We start from the raw sequence: 20,867 nt of genomic DNA, 5'->3' as shown, positions 1-20,867 counted from the left end.
AAGTGACATGGATTTTTGGTAAAACAGATAACCAAGAAACATGCTTGCTGTTTAACACAGAGAACAGAGAGAGAACTACAACCTGGTGTAATTCCTCTTTAACCCAAATGCCTGCAGAAAAGAAAGGTGGGAAACTCCAGAGATACAAATGTAGTTTGCACTAAAACAGACACTTAAGGCCAATTCAGCACTGGTTCACAGGCACTGAAGGTTCAGCAGAATTGTTCTTCTCCAGCTTACATGATTTTATTCCATGCAATATTACAAGACTTCCCCCCCAAACTTGTTTTGACACTACAGTCACTCAGTGGCCATTAAGCTTTTGGGGACAAAAATGGATTTTAAGGTCCCTAGCAAGCAAATCTGACTGGATTATTCCATACAAACTGTTAACAAACCCACAACAGGCTGTTTCCCTCAAAACACCCACGACAGCAGGTGCCAACCCCTTGGGAAATGGCAAATACAATGCAGTGACTCACTGAACGTAGGTGGAGACTTACCACACCTGATGAAAAGAGAAAACTAAAAAGGAAAGGTGTGTGGGCCAAATGGGACTGACACAAGGAAGAACTGAAAAATCTGAAGCGCTGGGAGAGGCCTGAGATGAATTCTGTGAGATATCAGCACTTTCTGTGTTGGAGGTAAAAGGGGAGCTGATCCAGGGAAGGTTGGGACCACATGGGGAGAGCAGAGTGGGGTGGAGATGTTCTCCAAGTGCCCACTTATCTACAATGCTGGGATGACCAGCACCAGCTGCGTTTGGAAGCTCAGGAGTGAAGTGAGCTCTGTGCACAGCAACCTCTGAGAGACCTGGGGTTGTTCAGCCTGGAGAAAGGAGGCTCTGGGGTGACCTGGCTGGGGCCTTCCAGTGCCTGAAGGAGCCAACAGGAAAGATGGAGAGAGACTTTGGACAAGAGGGAATGGTTTCCCACTGCCAGAGGGCAGGGTTAGATGGGATATTAGCATGGAATTGTTCCCTGTGAGGGTGGGCAGGCCCTGGCACAGCGTGCCCAGAGAAGCTGTGGCTGCACCTGGATTCCTGGAATTGTCCAAGGCCAGGCTGGACAGGGCTTGGAGCAACCTGGAACAGCAGAAGTTGTCTAGCAAGTCTGAACACAAAGCCACTACTTGCTCTGAAAAACCCAGCAGAAACTCTCATTACAGGAATAAAATGCCTGAACAGCCCAGGAAATTCAGGCAGGCTGGGGTCTGGTGTTCCCTGTGAGTGCTGTGATTACTTTTGTATTCAGTGTTACCCCTCTTGCTTGTAACAGCAGCTGTGGTTACAGAGGCAGCTCAGAAACATTATCTGCCCCACAGAGGGACAGAACAGCCTCTTAAGGGACTGCTGGTGAGGAGCTGATGTGTCAGGTTTGAGGCTTCTCCCTCAGCAGCATTTTCAACCTCTTCATCTGCAGCCACTGCACTTAAACTGGCATTTTTAAAGAAAGAATTTGTAATGTGAAGTATCAATTAGCCTGGTGTCCCCTGTGAAGGATCTGTGTGGGCAGGCAACCTCACCAAAGTGAGCAGAAATGATGAAAGCCTCTGCAGATCAACACAAAATATAGATTTTCTGCACACTGCCTACAGACTGATCCCTGCTCCTGGAGGGTGAACCTGGAATAGATGTCCTCAGCTAACTGTAACCAGAATTCCCACAAAAGATACAGTCCTAAGGACTGCCAGCATGCTCAGCTCTTTGATTAATCCATCAAAGAGCCTGAAGTATCTCCCAGTGCTAGAAAAGCTCTGCTGTGCCTGGCTCTGGAATTGGGAAGGACACTGGTTCCTGGCCCTCCCTCCCCAGCTCCAGGAGCTGCCAGAGCAGTGACACTGCCAGGGCAGTGACACCTCCATGGACTCTGCCTGGCCCAGCCCCACTGCTGGCTGTACAGTCATTCCCAGGGTCAGCTCCCAGCCCCAGCAGCCATGGAGTGACATCCCTGGCACTGCCACCCTCCCACCACAGCCCTGCCCAGGCAGCCTCAGCAGCTGCTCCATGAGGAATTGCTGCAGTCATTCCCAACCCAACGTGCTGGCAAGAGCAGCACTGAGGGAATTTCCACCCTCTGGTCTCCAAGTAAAAATTAAGCTTCTGCTGTCAAAACACAAAAATCCAATTGTCCTATTCAGAAAAGTGCAGAGCCCAACTGCAAGAACAAAAGCCTGTTTCTCCCCACATCTCTGTTGGAGGTGAAGTACAAATCCTGATTTTAAGCACAACAAACCCTTCAGACACTGAGGTTAAGTTTCCTTAACTTGGCAAATTCTTTCCACAAATGCCACAATTTTTTTACACTGCTCAGCCAAACATTAAGCCACCCCTGTCCTCTTTTCCTCCTCCACTTTTGGGATCACAAGAAGTGTTCTGTGCTGGCACCTGTGCCCATAGTCTGACCTGTCCTCCTGGCTGTGATCCCTCCTGGGTCCCCTCTGACCATTCCTGCCTGTAAAACCTGCACAGAAAGATGGAATTTGGAACAAGATCACCTTTTGCTTCCACACAATACATGAAGACTGTTATATAAAGGTACTGCTGTACCCCACACTGAGCAGGGCTCAGCAGAATCACCTCAGTCAAAAACCTGCCCTGTGCTTTCCTTTCAGCAAATTCAAGCTGTTTAAAGAAGTTATTGTATCCAGCCATGACTTCATGGTCATCTGAGCAGAGAGGGATTTAAAAAGACAACCTTGGTTCCATAAACCTCCTCATTTTCATCTCAGGGTATTAAAAATCTTATTGGTCCTGTTCTGCTCTGCATCTGGGGAGTAACTGCAAATTTGGCTTTGCTGAATATGCAAAATTCCTTTTTTCCAGTCAGTTCAGATACCAATAACAACTGTTACTTACAAGAGAAGTTGGAGAGCTATGAAAATAATGCACCAAAAGAAGTAAAAATTTGATACCTGTAACAGAAGTGTGATGCTTAACACATTTGGACAGGCTGCATTTACATTGAGCCACAGAACCCAGCAAGAAAAGTTCCTTTTAATATGCTTCTGTCAGCACTGTAACATGATAAACTACATCTAAGGCTGTGTTTTATCTCCCTTTTCAGGCAACATGAAGCAGCAATGAAGTTTGTTCACTTTTTTCATGGTCTTTAGGCACCTTCCTAAGAAAGTGTCCCAGGAAAGGACTCACTGGTTCATTTTGCTTTGCAACACTCACTTGCTGCATAGTTTTAGCGTCACTTTCCACCCCAGCACTACTTAGGAGAACACAGAGTAGAGAGCCCACAACTGAACCTGATCACATCCCAAGGATGTGGAGCTAAGTGCAGTGCAGGACCAGTGCAGGCCCAGTTTACAGAAATTTTTTTCAGCTGGTAACTCACCTAGACACCTTCCTATTGCTGCTTTGAAAAGCCACTGCCTAATCTCCATTGATCTCACACGCGCTCCGTTAATTCCTTTGTTTTACACCTCTTTCATAAGACAGGGCCTGAAAAAAGCATCCTGCAGCAGAAGTCCACTAATCCCTGCCCAAGTGCTGCGCTTCAGCCTTCAGTGCCTGTCGTTTTACTGGGAGATGTGAGAGCTGCTGCAGCACTCAGAGATTTTTTAAGAGGGAATGGAAAATGCAGATGGTTTAAGACTGAATTAGAGATCAAAGAGAAGCCAGGTCATGCCAGGACAGAGAGAGCATCAGTCTGTTGAAGGAGGAAGGAGGTGGGAAAGCACCTCAGCATCTGCCTCTGGCACCAGCTGACAGATTTGATCAGGTCTGGCATCACAAACCCAGCGCTGCCTCCCCCCCAGCCTGCCCCAGGGGACACAGACAGACAGACAGACAGGGCTCTGAGGGTAGGACTGACATACAAGTCTCTGTACTGGTCAAAGGCATTGTTGGCTTCCACCTCCAGCTTGCGCAGGCGAGCCGAGGGCATGGCACCGTCCTCCAGGGGAGGGTCGTACTTGTTGCTCCAGGGTGACCTGCAGGGAGAGAAGGAAAGGGACAGTCACACCAGGGGACAGGAAAAACAGTCAGAGAGTGTCTTAGGCTGGAAATGGGGGTGTGTGTTCTATTCCTGTCTGTGGGGCAGTTCTCTTCTGTTCATTGGGCAGTTTTTCTTTATCTCTTCCACAAACCAATCCTCCCTCCAGGAGATATCTCCTGTTAATGGGCCATTAATTATTAATTATCTTCTGTTCATGGGCCAGTGAGTGTCACTGCACGGCTGATAAAATTCCATCATCCCATGGGAGATGCTCTGCCCAGGGGGAGGAGCCAAGCATTCCTACCTGGATACAATCTGAGATTTGGGACACCACAGCAGCCTTCTCCACTGCATTCCCAGAGGAGCAGCTTTCTGCCCCACTGCATTCCCAGAGGAAGCCCAGGCTCATCTCCACTGCATTCCCAGAGGAAGCCCAGGCCAATCTCCACCAGCCCTGGAGCTTCAGAGGAAAACTCCAACCTTGTCCAGGATCCTGCTCCAGCAGAAGCACAGCTGGCACTGCAGGAGGGCTGAGCCACCATGGAATGGGACTGTGCCACCACCCTGACCCACAGGGTGCCAGGGCCTGTTCTGACTCTGTCAGTAGGTTTTTTTTCATTTGTACTATTACATTTGTATTTTTAGTTTTCCTAGTAAAGAACTGTTATTCCTATTCCCATATTTTTGCTTGAGAGCCCCTTAATTTCAAAATGGTAACAATTCAGAGGGAGGGGGTTTGCACTTCCCATTTCAGGGGAGGCTCCTGCCTTCCTCAGCAGACACCTGCTTTTCAACCAAGACAACGAGACAGAGCCTGCTCACGGCCCCGAGGCTGCCAGAGCTCCCAGGAGCATGTGGACAACACTCCCAGGGATTGCTGGGGTGTCTGTGCAGGGCCAGGAGTTGGCCTGGATGGTCCTTGGGGGTCCCTTCCAGCTCAGGATATTCCATGGCTCAGAGAGGTTTAATATTGGTGGGTCTGACCTCATCCACAGATGCTGAACTTCCAAAAGAACCAAAAGGTGCCCAGAGCAATCTACCTGTAAGAAGTGCACTCTCCACAGCCATTTCAAACACTGGCAAAAAGGGGACACTGAACCCTCAAAACTCACCTGGGGGTCATTCCCTGCATTCAGGTTTTCTATATATATAAAAAAAATATCTTGGGTTTCAATCTTTTCCTTCTTATATATTCAACAATAAGGCTTCAGCTGTTGAACATTAAATATTAAAAACTGCTTTCATGCAAATACAAATTGATTGTGCCGTTTATTTAGGATCTGACAGTATTTGAGCCAAACACTGCTGGCTATGATTAAGGTCCACATTGTCCTCCACTATTCTGCTTTGAAATAAACTCTACCTTTAGCATAACATTAGGAAACCCTTTGAACAGTTTGAAGGATTTAACAGGGTTTGTAAAGCTGCAGGTTTTACAACAATTTCTGCAGGTGTGGAAGAGATTTTTGTGTTCTTAATGAAAGATTTGGTATTAAAAGATTAATGGAACTCTTTGCCCATCTGCTTGAGGCTTTTATAACTCCCGTTCTGGAAACCTGCATTTTGCTTTTCATTTCCCCTTGGAGTAACCAACTTACACATAGCACTGCTGGCTCAAAGAAAAGCACCTCCACCCTTTATCTCCCCCTTCCCCACTCACTTTTCCCAACCCCTGGCTGCACCACCAGGTCCCAGTGCTGGCCACAGGGAAAGGCTTCTTTTCTTTGTCACTCATTTCTCAGAAAGGCAGCAGGCTCTGACACCTCTTTGGTGCAAAGCACAAAGCCCAGCCTCTGCTATGCTCCCACAACTCCTCCTGACCACACCCGACAGGAAAGGTGAGACTAGGGAAAGTGGAGTAGTTGTGTCACTTCCACCCAAGTGATGTTTTCAGGTCATGGTTCTCATCTCAGGGCTGTGTCCAGTTCTGGGCCCTCACCACGAGAAGGACCTGGAGGGGCTGGAGCACCAGGAGAGGCTGAGGGAGCTGGGGAAGGGACTCAGCCTGGAGAAAAGGAGGCTCAGGGGGGGCCTTCAGGCTCTGCACAGCTCCTGACAGGAGGGGACAGCTGGGGGGGGTCGGGCTCTGCTCCCAGGGAACAGGGACAGGAGCAGAGGGAACGGCCTCAGGCTGGGCCAGGGCAGGCTCAGGGTGGACACCAGGAGGAATTTCCCCGTGGAAAGGGTGCTCAGGCCTTGGCAGGGGCTGCCCAGGGAGGTTTGGAGTGCCCATCCCTGGAGGTGTCCAAGGAAGGCCTGGACATGCTCTGGGCTGGGGACAGGGTGGGGACTGGTCAAGGTTGGACTTGATGGTTTTGGAGGGTTTTTCCAACCTCAGTGATTCTGGGGTTTTGTGATTTTAAACAGCTGTTTAAAATGTGGTTGCTTTGGAGAGGAGTCAACAGCCACAAGACCCAGCTGGGTCAGGCTGGAAGGGCCCACAGGGCCTCATCTGGTGCCACCTCCCTGCTCCCACAGGGTCAGCCAGGGCACAGGGCACAGGACTGAGTCTGGATGGGGCTGGAGCATCTCCAGTGAGGGACACTCCACAGCCTCTCTGGGCAATGCGTCCCAGAGCGTGTAAAGTCGTTCTTCCTCACGTTCAGGTGGAGCTCCCTGGGATCAGTCCCTGCCCGTTCCTCTGGTGCCACTGCTGGGTTCCAGGGAGCAGAGCCCTGCTCAGAGCCCCCCTTCAGACAGGGACACACAGGGATGAGGTCCCTTCTCAGCTCCTTCTTCACTCCTTTACCTAAAATCTCTGAAAGAGATTCACATAAACCCCCCCGGTGCTACCCTGGTGCTCCCAGATGGCTCAGCTGCTGCAGAGGGTGAGCAGGCAGCTCCTGCAGAACCACCGGGAGATGCTCCAAGTGCAAACACCAAAGCTCTTCCCCTGGCTGCAGGAATGGCACTCAGGGACAGCCCAAACACACCCTTCCAGCCAGCAGCTTGTGGCATTTTCATCCCAATCCAGCTGGAGCCAGCAGCAGCTTTACCAACAAAAAAACCTCCTAACACAGCCTTGTATTTTTTATTTTTGTGGAAATGCACCCACAACACATTTAAACACTTAACTGGAGGCTATTTGAAGAAAGACAGATGGACAAGCACTTAAATTTCAAAAGTCAGACCTCTAATTTCCCCAAAAGAGAATGGTTTGTGTTTCAGCTAACAGGTTTCACTGTTGTTGGCCCCAAATTTCCCATAAGGATTCCATTTAACAGAGTGATCAAACACACTTTGAGTGGAAATGTATGGACAAAGTCAGCAACCTTGAAGTCTAATATTAAAAAATAAAATTAATAAAAGCTCTGCCTTCACAATGTGGATTCCAGGACCGTTTGATATCCTTCACAAACCTTTGTTATTCCAGGAGCACTCACAGAAGTACCTGTGAGACTCCCACAAGCAGGATTTAATAATATGAAGAAAATAAAAATTATCTATTTATGAAGATCCAAGGAGACTCCAAAAATCCACTTTCTAGTCTGATCCATGTTCAAGATGGACCAAACCAAGTCTGTCTAAACATAAGGAAAGACTAAACTGTGCTGGGCTAAGAATTAGGATGTTCACTTCTCACAGCAGCTTTTTTTACAGGCAAATTCCCAGTCAAATTGTGAAGCCACTGGAAAAACCCAACCCTGTAAAACTGATTCCCAGTGAGAAAGTCTGACTGCCCAGCCCCACCTCTCCTGCTGAAGCACAGTGAGGCTCAGTTGCCCACAGAATGCTTGGAAATTCTTGGATTAAAAGAATTTCTTGCTAAAAGAAATGCAATTAGCAACCTGTCCAATAGGAAGGAAAGGTGTTTAGCTTGGAGTGTGCAGGAACTGGGGATGCAGCACGTGTCAAGCAGGGAAAAAGATTCCCTGGTACTTCTAATTGAGCATGTGGGTCTGAAAAATGACTGTGGAAATATCAAAAGCTTTTAAAAGCCCAGTGAACTCCTCCTAGATCTTGGCCTAATTGATTAAATTAGTGTAAGAGCCACTTCCCAGTAACAACTGCAGATTTTATGAGGTATGAAGCAGTGTCTGGACACAGGCACAGAATGGGATTAACATGCACAGGGCAGTGTTGCTGGGGTTTCAAAGGCTTCTGCTATGGGCTGAAGGAAAGAATTTACTTCATGAATCAGAGCTGGGACCAATCAATTCCAGAAGGAAGAATCACTTCAATCCAGAACGCCTGAATCAAAAGCCTTAGGAACAGGATTCTTTCATGCCAGCAATTAACACATGGTGCCTGTTCTAGAGGAACAAATGGAAGAGCTTTTCTGAAACCTCATTACTTAATAAGTCCCGAAAATTTCAAAGTGATTTTAAAAACCAAATTCCTCCTGCTTCCTTGTAGCTATTTAATACCTTCTCAGAAAGAGATGGAGCAAATTTCGGAGGCAGGAGTGACACTGACCTTAGAGGAAGGCCTGTCATGTACCCTAATTAAACACAGGGGTTATTAGTGATTGCACCATGTCCCATTACTGTCTAACCAGTGCCTTTTCCAGCTCCCTGAGTCCCTGGTGACTGATGTCCACGTCAGCAGCCTGAGCAGGATGCAAAGGGGCTGCAAGAAACACCACGACTTCAGGGAGAAAGCATCTCTTGAAAGATCCACAAGAAATTCAGGATTTAATCCCTCCTCCTGCCTCTGCCAGAGGGGCTGCAGCTGTGTGGGTACATCTCATGGGGGGCAGAAGCTCTAAGCTCCTATTTTATCCACTAATTCAGAACTGATTTATCTGCTAACACAGATCTAACCAGCTGGGGCACACAAAATTAGTGCAAAATGCTTTTATAGAAGGCACCAGGCTCTTTTGTAGAAGGTTGGAATAGTTTGTAAATATGACATTAGTGCCCTAAAGAACGTGAGTGACACTCCACCTTCGCGTCCTGCTCACTTGCTGGCCCCCTGCAATAGGTTGTATTTTAAACAACTCATTAGGATTTACACTCAGCCATAATCCAGAGGCACTGTCAAACTCTGCATCCACTCTCATTCTCCATCTCTTGTTTCTAGGACAAAATGTATCTCAGCATGTTCTCTGTGTAAATCATCCACACACACGTGCTTCACATTAGAGCGGGACCTTTCCTGCAACTCAAAGCAACTGAACCAATTCATCTCGAATCCTTTACAAGCTCACCTGCTTCTGCAGTGATGCCTGAGCCAAAAAAGATTTGTTAAAAAATATTTTCTGAAACTCTACTTTGAAACACAATTCTTGAAACATTCTGGCCAGATAATGTAAAACACTACATCAAATCTACACAGAGCAAAGTAAGACTCTTTCTGGAGATAATTCCAAGAACTAAAATGTACATTATGACACTGAAGGTACAAGAAGAGATAAGTGGAAGCCTGAGAATCATCCCTAGAAGTAGCAGGATGGCTGAGCTGGTAATCCAGGGCAGGAGATGAATGGGGTCGTTACCTCACAGCCCAGCATCCTTTGTTAAGGGAAAGAATAAAAGTGCTGCAGGAGTCACAGAGGCTTCTGGACTGTAAACTCATGATTCTTAAATATCTGGAACTATACCACTGTCACTACAGCCATTAAGGAAAGCCAGGCAATGTGAGAAAGGGAAGGGATTACTTAAAAATAAATGAAAAATATCATCCCAACTGCAAGGTACAGGAAAATACATTTCCTCTGAAATGTGAAAATTCTCAAATGTGAAAAAAGAGAGACCGTGCTCAATGTGGCAGCCAAAACACTGAAACCTGATTGTACCAGCATTACAGCCCCTCCTGCTTCAAAATTAATTATATTGTAATTATACACAGCTTATAGGGTTCAATTATTTTCATTGTTTTTTTCTCCAGTCCTCAGAATATATCAGCTATTTTGGTAGATGGGGATTCCTTTTCTTTGGTAAAAACTTGGGCCAAGATTTTCAAACAGAACTAATGACTCTGAGTCCAAAGTCAGTCAATTCTTTGCAAAACATTGAGTGAAAGAGCCTTTCCCAGCTGGCAAATCCACCCTGTTTTGTACAAGCTGAAGATGATTTTGTTTAAACCCATGGCTTGCATCATCTCTTTTCTGTCATTATCCATTCCAGAGATTTTATAACTTTGCATTGCTCTGATTTCCTATCAAGGCCATTTCTGCTAGAGAACTGACTGGTTTCAATCCAGAATACAGAAAACAAAGACAAATACATCAGTCACCCCCTTCAGCACGGTAACAACAGCACATTTGGGGCTCTAAATCTTTAAATGACTGATGTTTTTTTGGCTGAAAATAAGAGGGAGAAGGGCCTGCAAGGCCTGCCCATGGATGTCATTTAGAGAGCAGCAGGTAGCCCCAGCTCTGGCTGGGAACTCACCTGTACGAGTCCCCATCTCTGTTGTAGTCACACAATAGATAATCCTTCCCCACCACCTTGTCTCGTGCAATCTTCAAGGGCTGATCCACAGAGGAGAGGAGATCTTCACACAGGCTCGGGACCTGCAGGGGGGAGCAAACAGGGAGGGGAGAGAGGGCAACACGTTAAGGTTGGAAGGCACGGGCACCCCTAAGAACAGCTTTTGTTATTAACAGCCCACATCTGTCCCAAAGCCAAAACTCCTCATGAAATCACTTCATTTACAACACAGCCCTGTGCTCTCACCTCCAATAATTTCAGGTGTAATTACTGCCACACATCTGTGGCCCAGCACACCTCAGTACACACACGCTCCACGTTCACTCTGTGCCAAGGCTGGCCAGGGCAGCGACTGTCCAGGGCTGGTGGATGAAGGTAAATATTTACAGTGGAGTGGGAATGAGGGAGCTGCTAAAGGAATCCACCAGCCATAGGCTGGAGTGAGCTTTCCCAAGCTCCCCTCTGGGTCAAGCTCAGAGCAGTTTCCAGGGACGTAGCCAAGCATGACCAGGCTGGCTAAGGTGAATAACGTGTCCGTGTGCGTCACGTGTCAAATCCAACACACCTCCTGCATCCTCCACAGCTTCCATGGATCCGGGACCCAACTGCCTCCCTGCTCTGCACGTGGACAAAGACAAGCTCTGCTTCCACTGTGGCAGAGGGTCTGTGATGTCCTGCAGGGACACGAGGCTCCATGTCCCTGCACACACTTCAGGTAACGTGCAGCCCTGTGCCCCAGTCCAGCCCAGGGACCACCAACAATCATTCCTGCAGCTGCTGCCCTCAAACAATCAGTGCATCGTGTGCTTCCTGCTGGAACAACAGTCCAGATTTCACTGCAAGGAAATGGACTGAAGCAAAATGCCCTTTCCCAACAACACAACAGGACCACAGGACAACTGGCATACCCTTGAACAGATTGGTAACAATGTGCTAATAAAACAAGAAAGAAATAAGCAGTGTGAAATGTCTACTGCATATCACTCTGCACCATAGAGACGAAAACCTGACTGAGAACATGAGGACAAAAGGCAATCAAGGGCAAAATTAATCATGGAGTGATGAATTCACAACTCATAAGAAATGAAAAGCGGAGGGAGGGAGGAATAAAGAAAACATGGACATGTGCTTTCTTCTCATCAAGCCATTGATTCAGTGAATGGATTAGCACCATTTCAAAGGAAAGAAGCCTAGAGGAGAAAAAACAAATTTGGGGTGCAACAGCCCCGAAACTATTTTAATGCACTAGACTGGACAGAAGAGCTCAAACTGCCCAGAACAAAAACATTCCTAATCCCAAGTACAAGGCAGTAACACACAGAGGATGACAGTCAGAGTGAGCAGGGACACATAAACCAATGTGACTATGAAAAATTAAAAAAAAAAAAAATCTTAAATGGAAATGACAAAACAAACTGTGGCTGCCTCATCCCTGGAAGTGTCCAAGGTCAGGCTGGACAGGGTCTGGAGCAACCTGGGACAGTGGAAGGTGTCCCTGCACATGGCAAGGGTGGCACTGGATGGGCTTTAAGGTCCCTCCAACCCAAACCATTCCATGGCTCTCAGAGGAGACCAGCAAGTGATGCAACACCTGACCCACACAATCAATCCTTAAATACACAAAAAATCAGATGCAAACCAAGACATGGTTGGTAAAGTGCTGAAAAAGCTGAAATATTCATCTGAGTGTTTTTATTTTGGTCTCTACAGACTGTAATGTGGCTGTGAGTGAGAACTGCAGAGCCCAGACCAAGAGCAGGGCAGTTCAGGATTTAACCCAGCCCGGGGCTCTCATGGGAGTTCTTCCTTTGGTACCTGCAGGCCTGGCTGAAGAGGCCTCAAAACCACAACACATTCCTGGGTAAATAGAAGTGGACAAGCAGCAGCAGCTTTTAGGGAAATTCTTCCTCTTCCTGAGACCAGACAACCCAAACACTTCCTGGGGCTGATCCAAATCAGCAGTGTGGTGGTGTAAGGTAGGTGTAATGATCTGTGTCTGTGAGCACATCTGGTTCCCCTCTGTCCCTTCCTTCCCTTCCCCATTAACCATTAGTTTTGGGTCAACTCTTCAGGCTGACAGCAACTCAATCTGCCTGCTTGACCTTCAGATAGAGCCCAGCCAGCCCAGAGCAGCCCAGCACTGGAGCTGGATCCAGAGGTGACCAGTGAAACACAGCCCTTGGCCACGAGCCCATCAGCACAGGGAAACACCCAGGAACAGACTGGCTCTGACCTGCCTTTGGGATGAGCAATAGGGATGAAAACAGAATCGGGGGGAAGTGGCTTTTTCCCAGCCTCTGTTTCCACTCTGTTTCTTTGGGAACAGCCTACACTACACGTGTGGTAAGGGAGCACGAGAGGCCTCGCTGTGCATTCCTTCAACCCCAAATATCCACACAAAACATTCTCACAAGAAACTCAAACCCGAGGCCAAGTTGATACCCCTGCAGAAAAGCTGAATTTACAACTCTTATAAAAAAACCCTCACAAGTAACTTTTAGATTTAACTTTCTTTTAAGAACAGCACATGCCTGGTGTGGGGTTTCTGCAGGGCTCAGAGCACAATCCCATATTGACTAGAAGAACTTGTAACCCATTGTTTTTTTAAGATGCAATCTACTGAACTAAACTTATCTGGGGATGATTTGGTAACAAAAATTCATGAGCAGGGTCTCTTTCCCAATTTCTGAGGGCTGTGGTTATTCCTACAGCCATAACAGTGACTGCATTATCTCACACACTTACTGGAATATAATACTGCACTGTTTTATAACCCTCCACCGTAAAACAAGCTGTATATCCCATCTCCTTGGTACAGACACTCCACAGGACTTCAGGCAATCTATTCTTTTCCCCTTCTTGTCTTTCAGAATAAAACAGAAGAAAACCTACTCATCTAGTTTGGAAATATTAGAAAATTTCTACAGTATTTATAAAAAACAGATATTCCAGCTGATGGAACTACTCGTGTAATTCTAATTATTGGAAAAGCACCCAAGTGTGGCACAGTTACTCCAAGAATGTAATTTTTATACTATTTATTACATCAACTAATAATTATTAATTAATTATTATTACATTCCTAATAATTAATTTACCACTTATGCACACTGCCTTTCCTCTTCTACTCTTGAAAACTGCTTACAAGGCAAAGGTAGTAATTTGAACAAGGTAATTTGCAGCTTTAAACACTTCAGGTTTATGTTCATGAGACTATGACTCCTTCTGAATTTAGGTCCTTTGGATTCTTTTCCATGTCAAGTATTGACTCTTACTAAAACATTTAAACTACTGTTGTGTACATCCAGACTCTTGCAGGATTCAGTTTATCTTCTGATCCCAGCAAAGGCAACTCTGCTTGGAAGGCAAGTGATGCTCTGAGTTTTCAACAACTGTGGATTTGTGAATTTTTCTTGTTAAGGTTGTTCTATGTCAACTGAAGAGCCAAAACTCACTCAGGTGCCTGAGAACTTATCTATGGCAGTCATCACATGTGGAATTTTGACTTAAATTTAGAAACACAAGAATTAAGCCACTCCTCAGGACAAACTGAAACACCAAAGCAGTGATTTTGTTCCATTCATCACTGCACTACAAATAAATGTCACTGTGGTGCAAACACTGGAGGACGAGGTTCTTTTATAAGCAAAGACTGGGCTCCCACCTCTGTTCTGACACAATCTTTTCCCATTCTAAGCACTGCAAGGTCACATGCAGAACACAATCTGCACCTTGTATCTCCAGCTGAAGGCCAGCATTAATGTCACCTGGCCCTACTGCACCCTTGTTCCCCCCAGATCAGCTCTCAGTCATCTCTTCTGGTGGCTCTGGCTACTCAGGAAGTGAGACCACCCTCAATGTAAATTGGAAAGAAAAAAAGAAGATCTGGGGCTTGGCCTGGAAGAACAGCAGCATCATTCAGAAGGAACAGGGCACGGTGTTTGGGGGATATTTTTTTCCAAGGAGATACACAAAGGATGTGTAGTGCAGAGGAAAGAAAACCTGAATGAGAAAGTGAGGGAAGTGTGTCGAACAAGGGTCCTGTTGTCCTGTGTAACCAAATTCTCCAGCAGAGCTGCCCAGGTATGTGGACAGTGTTTTAATTAAGGCAACTGCTCTGCTATCAAGACAAATAATCACTTGTGCCAAAGTGGAAACCGTACCCCTTTTGGAGTAGTTAAGCTCAACCATTCCTTCTGAACTCGCTTCTTGGTTCAAGGAGCTTATTAGCAATTAAACAATTGCTTCTGGATTATTTTTTAAAGTATTTTTAAACAATATCTAAAAACAAATTCATAGAGGAAAGAGGAGTAATATCTCAGTTCTCCATGTCTGACACACAGCCCCCATCCTTTCTTCGACCACACTGAATTGCACCAAATTCTGCACTTCACACACTCAGGACAGTTCCACTCCAGTTGAGTACACCCAGGTGGCTGTTTTCTTCTACAGCCTTGATTGAAAAGTACCACATCTACTACTGAAACAGCAACATTCCTGGTGTACCAGTCCTTAGAAAGAGTATTTTTCCATGTTTACTCCAAGGTCAGCATTACTGACTTCCACAGGAACCTTACACACTGGAGAACTATGCTAAATGCAGCAAAATTAAAGAGTATACTTTTTTTTTTTTTTTTTCCTTAAAGAAGCAGAAGGAACAAGGAAGAACAGCTTCAGACTGAAAGAGATTAAGTTTAATTTGGAAATTAGAAAGAAATCCTTCCCTGGGAAGGTGGGCACGCCCTGGCTGCCCAGAGCAGCTGTGGCTGCCCCTGGATCCCTGGCAGTGCCCAAGGCCAGGCTGGACAGGGCTTGGAGCAGCCTGGGACAGTGGGAGGTGTCCCTGCCTATGGCAGGGGTGGCACTGAGTGATATTTAAGGACCCTCCCAACCCAAACATTTCTACAATTCTGGGAAGATGAGGCAAATTTCAATTAGCTAAGGAGCCATTCAGATCTATCTGTGTTTTGAATCTGCATCTGCAAGGTGCAGGTGTCTGAACCTGCAGATATCTGAACATGCATGTGATGAGAGCAGTTTTTAATTAAAAGCCCCATCCCACCAGGAAGGTATTTTCATCACATGTGAACTTCCAACATGAAAGGAGGACAGAAGACCTGCTCCCATGGTTGGGGAAACCACTCAGACACAGAACAGTCCATGGAAGCTCCCTGACCCTCTCACAAAATAACCCTCTGGCACACCTCCACAGTTATTTATTTCATCTAATAAAGCATTATTCTCATGTTTCAGGGTCCTTGCACAGGCTCAGAATTTCCTGTTCCTGCAGAAGGCAGGCACGGCCCAGCAAATGTTGTGGAAGCTCAAGAAGGCAGCCTGGCTCCACTCATCTTGGGCCTAAAACCACCAGTTAAGTCACTCCCACAAATCCACACAGTGCTAAACCTTAATTGGATCCATCACAGGTCCAAAGGCCACACAATCATCAAGCTTTGTTTATGAAATGACACTTAAATGGACTTTTGTATTCAGACATATAATTGACACTGGAAACAGCTCAGTGTTATTCATGTACTTGCTCTCAATTCCAGCACTGCAAGAATTGGCAAAACCAAAATTAAGCCAAATGAGCTTTTCTGGAAAAAGACAGATGTTAACATGGTTGCAAATCCAGGTTTGTCCAGCTAACTGTGTCATAGCAGACATGTCACATTAATTACAGAATGTTTTAATTCAGCTTGAGGAACCACATTTAAAAAGGTGAGAACCATTCATAAAATAGGATCCTTGGCTTTCTTCCTGTGCCTTGCAGGATAAAACAGGGCTTTTGCTGGATTCCCCTTCTGAAACAAAAGGCAGCCATCTGGCAGGCACAGCCAGAGTGCCCTGGGCTGTGACTGGTGACCTGCAGGTGAAGGCTCCTGGATCCTATTACCAGTCCCAGTCCCAGGAGCCATCACAGAGTATCAGTATCTTGGGAAGTCCTGACTGCTTGTGTCAGAGTCCAGCTGGGCTTGGAGATATCCAGTAACAATTCAGGGATATGCAGGACATACTCTCTCCAGTGTTATTTCTCTATCCCAGCTTTCCCCTCCATCCTTTAAAGAGGTTAGGGAGGTTTCCATCTTCACACACACTCAGATATTCAAACAGATATGTTAAGGGTCTCTAACACCAGCAGTGCAGTGGCAGGAGCCTGGAAGACAAAAAGGCTTAAAAATAGGAAGAATACGTGATATAAGGCCAGAATTGAAAGTCCCTTTTCCAATCTCATGTCAGGAAGTGAGGTTGCTAGCTCTAAGCCAAGCATCACATTAACAGTTTACATATATTAATTGCTATCTCCAACTACCATCAGGATATTCAGAGGTAATCTTTGCTGGCTGGAAAAGCTCCTGCTTACAGCCACTCACCAAATGGAAAAACTGGCTCTCAACCACCATAAATTTATTCAGAGAGCCAGAGCCCCTTTCTTTAGCCAACAATCCTTGTATTAGAAACCTGCCTGGCTGCTGGGAGCTCATCCCACAGGTCAGCAAGTCCAGGCAGAACAGCAGGTCAAAGACTCAGCTTTGAGCCCACAGGGCTGTCAAAGCACTTCTGCTTCCACCACCTCTTTTTCAGCTTTCACTGGATCTGATTTTTTGTTTAAAACATCTTCCAGCCTCACCAGACGCTCAGCTGGCCATCTGCATCCAATTATTTTATCTCTCCCTGCAATGCTGCACAGTGCTCAGGCTCTTGGACTCCAAACACAAAAAGCTCCAGTCACATTCTCATGTTCTTTATGGTCTGTGCAGCCTGAGCAGTGCAGTTTGCCTGGGGGTAAATTCTGTAGCTTTGTATATCTTCAGTGACTGAAGGCATGCAAGCAGATTTGGGACTTGCCTGGAGCTCGCATGAAGCAACAGCCTGAACTGTGTTCAAATATTTCAAAATCAGAAGTTTATACATTTTAAGATTCGTCACTCCAGGACTTTCTAAAAAGTAACACATTCTACTAAAAATACTTCAGTATTCCCCTGTGATGAGAAAGGAGAGCTGATCACCTCCCAGATCTTTAATTGCAAACAGAGCCTTAAAAAATAACCAGCAAAGTTATGACTGCTGTGTCTGTAAAGAACTTTCACTTTAATTCTTCAATGGAAGCATTACTTGGTTCTGTTCTTCAAGAAAGCTTTCACGTTTGGGAATGATTGCTGTTTCAATACCAGGCTTACTGGGAGAAGAGAGGGAGGAAGCCGTGGCTGTGAGCAACCCTCCCTCCCTCTCCTGGCAAGCCTGTCCATTCTGTGAAGGCCATTTTCTGTCCCTGCTTCATGCCAGGCATCTGATTTTCCCGAGTCAGCTAGATTTTTCATCTAATTTGTATTATACACACCCAGGCAAACATCCAAATTAAACACTCAGCAGGAAATTTGTACTTGCTAAAGGAACCTGCTTGACTTGCACCAGGACTAAGAGTGCATCAACTTCCACACCCGAGTCAAAGCCATCAAGGCAATCCTGTCACAGATCTGTTATTTGCTGCACATGGACCACGAGGACAATAAATTCAGTTTCCCTCCACCTTTGCCACCTCAGCCCTCAAAGACACATCACTGAAGCTGTCTGAAGAAAATACCCCAAAAGGAGTCTGGAGGCTGCAGCCCTAGACACCACTCATCCACCTTGTCCTGTGCTGCCAAGATGTCCTAGGAAGGGACCCTCCATGGCAGCACTGCCTAGAAGCTGATCCTTCTTTGGGATTTCTCCTGGGAAAAGCACAGCTAAAAGCACAGAGGGCTGACTTTCTGTACAGCTGACCCTCAGAGAAAGGAAGCAGGAGACCAATTGCCATGGGTTGTTCTGACCTTTCAGGGTGAGCTGCTTGGCCACTGAGAAGTGAGCTCTACCAGCTTCCCTCCCTCATGCCTCCTAACACTCAGTGTGACTTCATGAGCCACACAAAACCTGATCTGTCCAGCTGATCCCAGGACACATTTCCAAGCAGAGAACACCCTCACAGTCCCCTTTCCAGCAGGTGATGAGAACAGATGTGATTCACAACAGGGTTCCCTGGGTAGCACAGTGAATCAGCAGCTCCTGGACTCTGCGAGGCAATAAGGAGGTGAAACAGCATTTTTGTGACACACTTAACATCTGAACTAATGCTCCAAGTGCTGTCACTACACAAATAATCATTTAGATTGGACAAGACCTTGAAGTTCATCAAGTCCAACCTTTGATGTGGAGCATCCTCACAACAAACCCATTTAAGAGCAGTGCAATCACCTTTCTCCTCTTTTGGCAACTTCTTTTCAGCTTGGACTTGGCCCACTGGTAGATGCTCCAAGGCTCACAGATTCCTGAGGAGCTCTGTGGAAAACTATTCCAATTTAAATTAGTTGTCCTTAAAAAGGCATGTGCCTCCAGCAAACTCGTTCTGTAGAGAATCAGAAGTCCTCTTGCACACTGACAGCCTCTGAGTAGTGTATTTACACATAATGACTAACTGAACCCCTAGCAGAGCATTCCATGCCAAGGCCCATTTCCAGCACCATGCACAGCTTCTTTCAGGCAGGACTTCTGGAGGGCTGTGATTGACAAGGTCTCTAATGAACTCTAATTGAAGCCTCAGCAGTCTGAAAAACCCAACAACAGATGTGGTGAAAGGGCAAACCACAAACTGTTTTGCTAATGAATGAAAAGTGTCTGGGCTGATGAGGGCCAGTGACCCAAAAATTCTCTTCTTCCACCCACACTTTTACTTCTGTTCAAGTTTGAGCCATTTCCCTTGTCAGCACAACACTTGGGGGCAGTCATGGACAGTCCTGGACACACTCCATGTATTCAGTTGGGTACCAAGATGTTCTTTTATGAGCCACAAGCAGCAGACCATGGATAGAGTAAGAGGGACCTCAGGGAGGGAACTTAGTGTGGTTATCCTTCCCAGCAGGAAGGATGGGAGTGATTTTAAACTGCCAGAGGGCAGGGTTAGATGGGATATTGGGAAGAAACTCCTTCCTGTGAGGGTCTGGCAGAGGCTGCCCAGAGAAGCTGTGGCTGCCCCTGGATCCCTGGAAGTGTCCATGGCCAGGCTGGACAGGGCTGGCAGCGAGGTGGTCTCTCAGAAGGTGCCCCTGCCCCATGGCAGGGGGTGGGACTGGATGAGCTTTAAGGTCCCTCCCACCACAAACCATTCCAGGACTCTGGGAAGGAGATGCCTGCTCCTTACTGTCTTAGTTTTGGAAAACTCTTTACATACAATGACATTTCTGAGCCATCTTCTGTCCTTTCAATGGATCTTAAGCAAGCAGCTACCATCAGTCTGGAGACTAAATCCTATAAAAAGACCATGGCACACTGAGCTGCAAACAGACTTCAAGTAATACCCTAAACTTCACCCCAAATATTGACATGAGCCTCTGCTTCACACCTCCTCCACCGTGGCAGTGGACTGAGCAAGGAAACCCAGCACAAGAAAGCCAAGAAGTCAGGGTGCCATGTTTTACAGTTCTTCCCCTCAATTTAATGAACATGCTCACGCTCATTGTGCATTTGGAGTCTGCCCTTTTTTCTCAAGGAGGTTATCATCTGCTAATGGAACAAGCAGCAGAATCAAAATGACAGATGTAAAGGTCGGGATGAAATTTGCCAAAAAAAGGTCAAAAATCTATTTGCTCGAGTCTGGCTCGTGATGTCTCTGGACCTATTACAGGTGGCAGAGCACACACTGCTCTTGTCTAACCAGTGCAGACCCCAGGAGGAGTCTGCTGGATTTAACAAATTATTGTGCTGGATTTAACAAATTATTTCATCTCTGCCCCAGAGGGGCTGCAATATCTCGTGTGGGGGACACAGACCCTCCTCCCAACAGGCACCAAACTAGTCTGGTTCATGTTACACTATGAAAAGGAGCCCAGGGAGCGTGTTGCTGATGCAAAGCATGTAGAGCACTAATGAGCACCATCCAAAAGTAATTCCAGCATTTAGAGGTACCCAGCAATTTTCTGAGTCATTAAAAAAATCTCAGACCAATTACACAGTCAAGCTTACCATGGCTGACCAAACAACTCCTTGTTTTGAGTGGTCCTGGGAGCTGCTCAAACCCTGGGACCCACTGAGTCCTGCCAATTTCATCACAAAACCAACCTTGTCACACCAGATCAGATCAGTGATTTAGTTACTTGTGTCCTACCTCCAGCAACAGCCACAAAAACGATGCTTTAGGCTGCCAAGGGTTTTGGGGGCACAGATGTAGCCAATTATTAAATGGTTTCAAGAGAGAGAAATAATCCTTTCCTGCAGGGAATAATTTCTTTCCTGACCCCCAGAGCTCTTACCTGTACCTTGGCTTTAAGTAAAAGAAATGTTTAGAGTTTGATAAATTTAAGTCAGCCACAACTTTTTGACCATAGTTTACCAACACCAGCTTTAGAAGCACTTCCCAACCAAACCTCTACCTGGTGAGCAGCTGCTCTTCTGCACAAATTTAGAAGCTTAGGTCAGAAATAAGCCATGCATTTAGAGTGGACAATAGAATCCAGTTTTCCCACTAGCAGACTCTGCACAGATTAAATCCATATTTCAGTAACACCTTTAG

The 20,867-nt window shown here is 46.3% G+C and overlaps 1 protein-coding gene across 3 annotated transcripts in view; it reads right to left on the bottom strand.

Annotated features, from left to right (window-relative positions):
- The window catches only part of CAPZB (capping actin protein of muscle Z-line subunit beta), a 66,702-nt gene that overhangs the window by 20,620 nt on the left and 25,215 nt on the right, over positions 1 to 20,867 (bottom strand). For all 3 annotated transcript variants that reach the window (XM_053963129.1, XM_053963130.1, XM_053963131.1), the window contains exons 3-4: positions 10,283 to 10,404; positions 3,829 to 3,942 (exon numbers count right to left, since the gene is read on the bottom strand). In XM_053963129.1, the coding sequence (XP_053819104.1) occupies positions 3,829 to 3,942; positions 10,283 to 10,404 (236 nt within the window). The remainder of the gene's footprint in view (positions 1 to 3,828; positions 3,943 to 10,282; positions 10,405 to 20,867) is intronic.

This window comes from Vidua chalybeata, chromosome 22, assembly GCF_026979565.1.
Source record: "Vidua chalybeata isolate OUT-0048 chromosome 22, bVidCha1 merged haplotype, whole genome shotgun sequence".
In the NCBI taxonomy this organism is placed as follows: Eukaryota; Metazoa; Chordata; class Aves; order Passeriformes; family Viduidae; genus Vidua; species Vidua chalybeata.
Note: the sequence above shows the minus strand (reverse complement) of the source record. Positions and strands in the feature narration are given on the sequence as shown.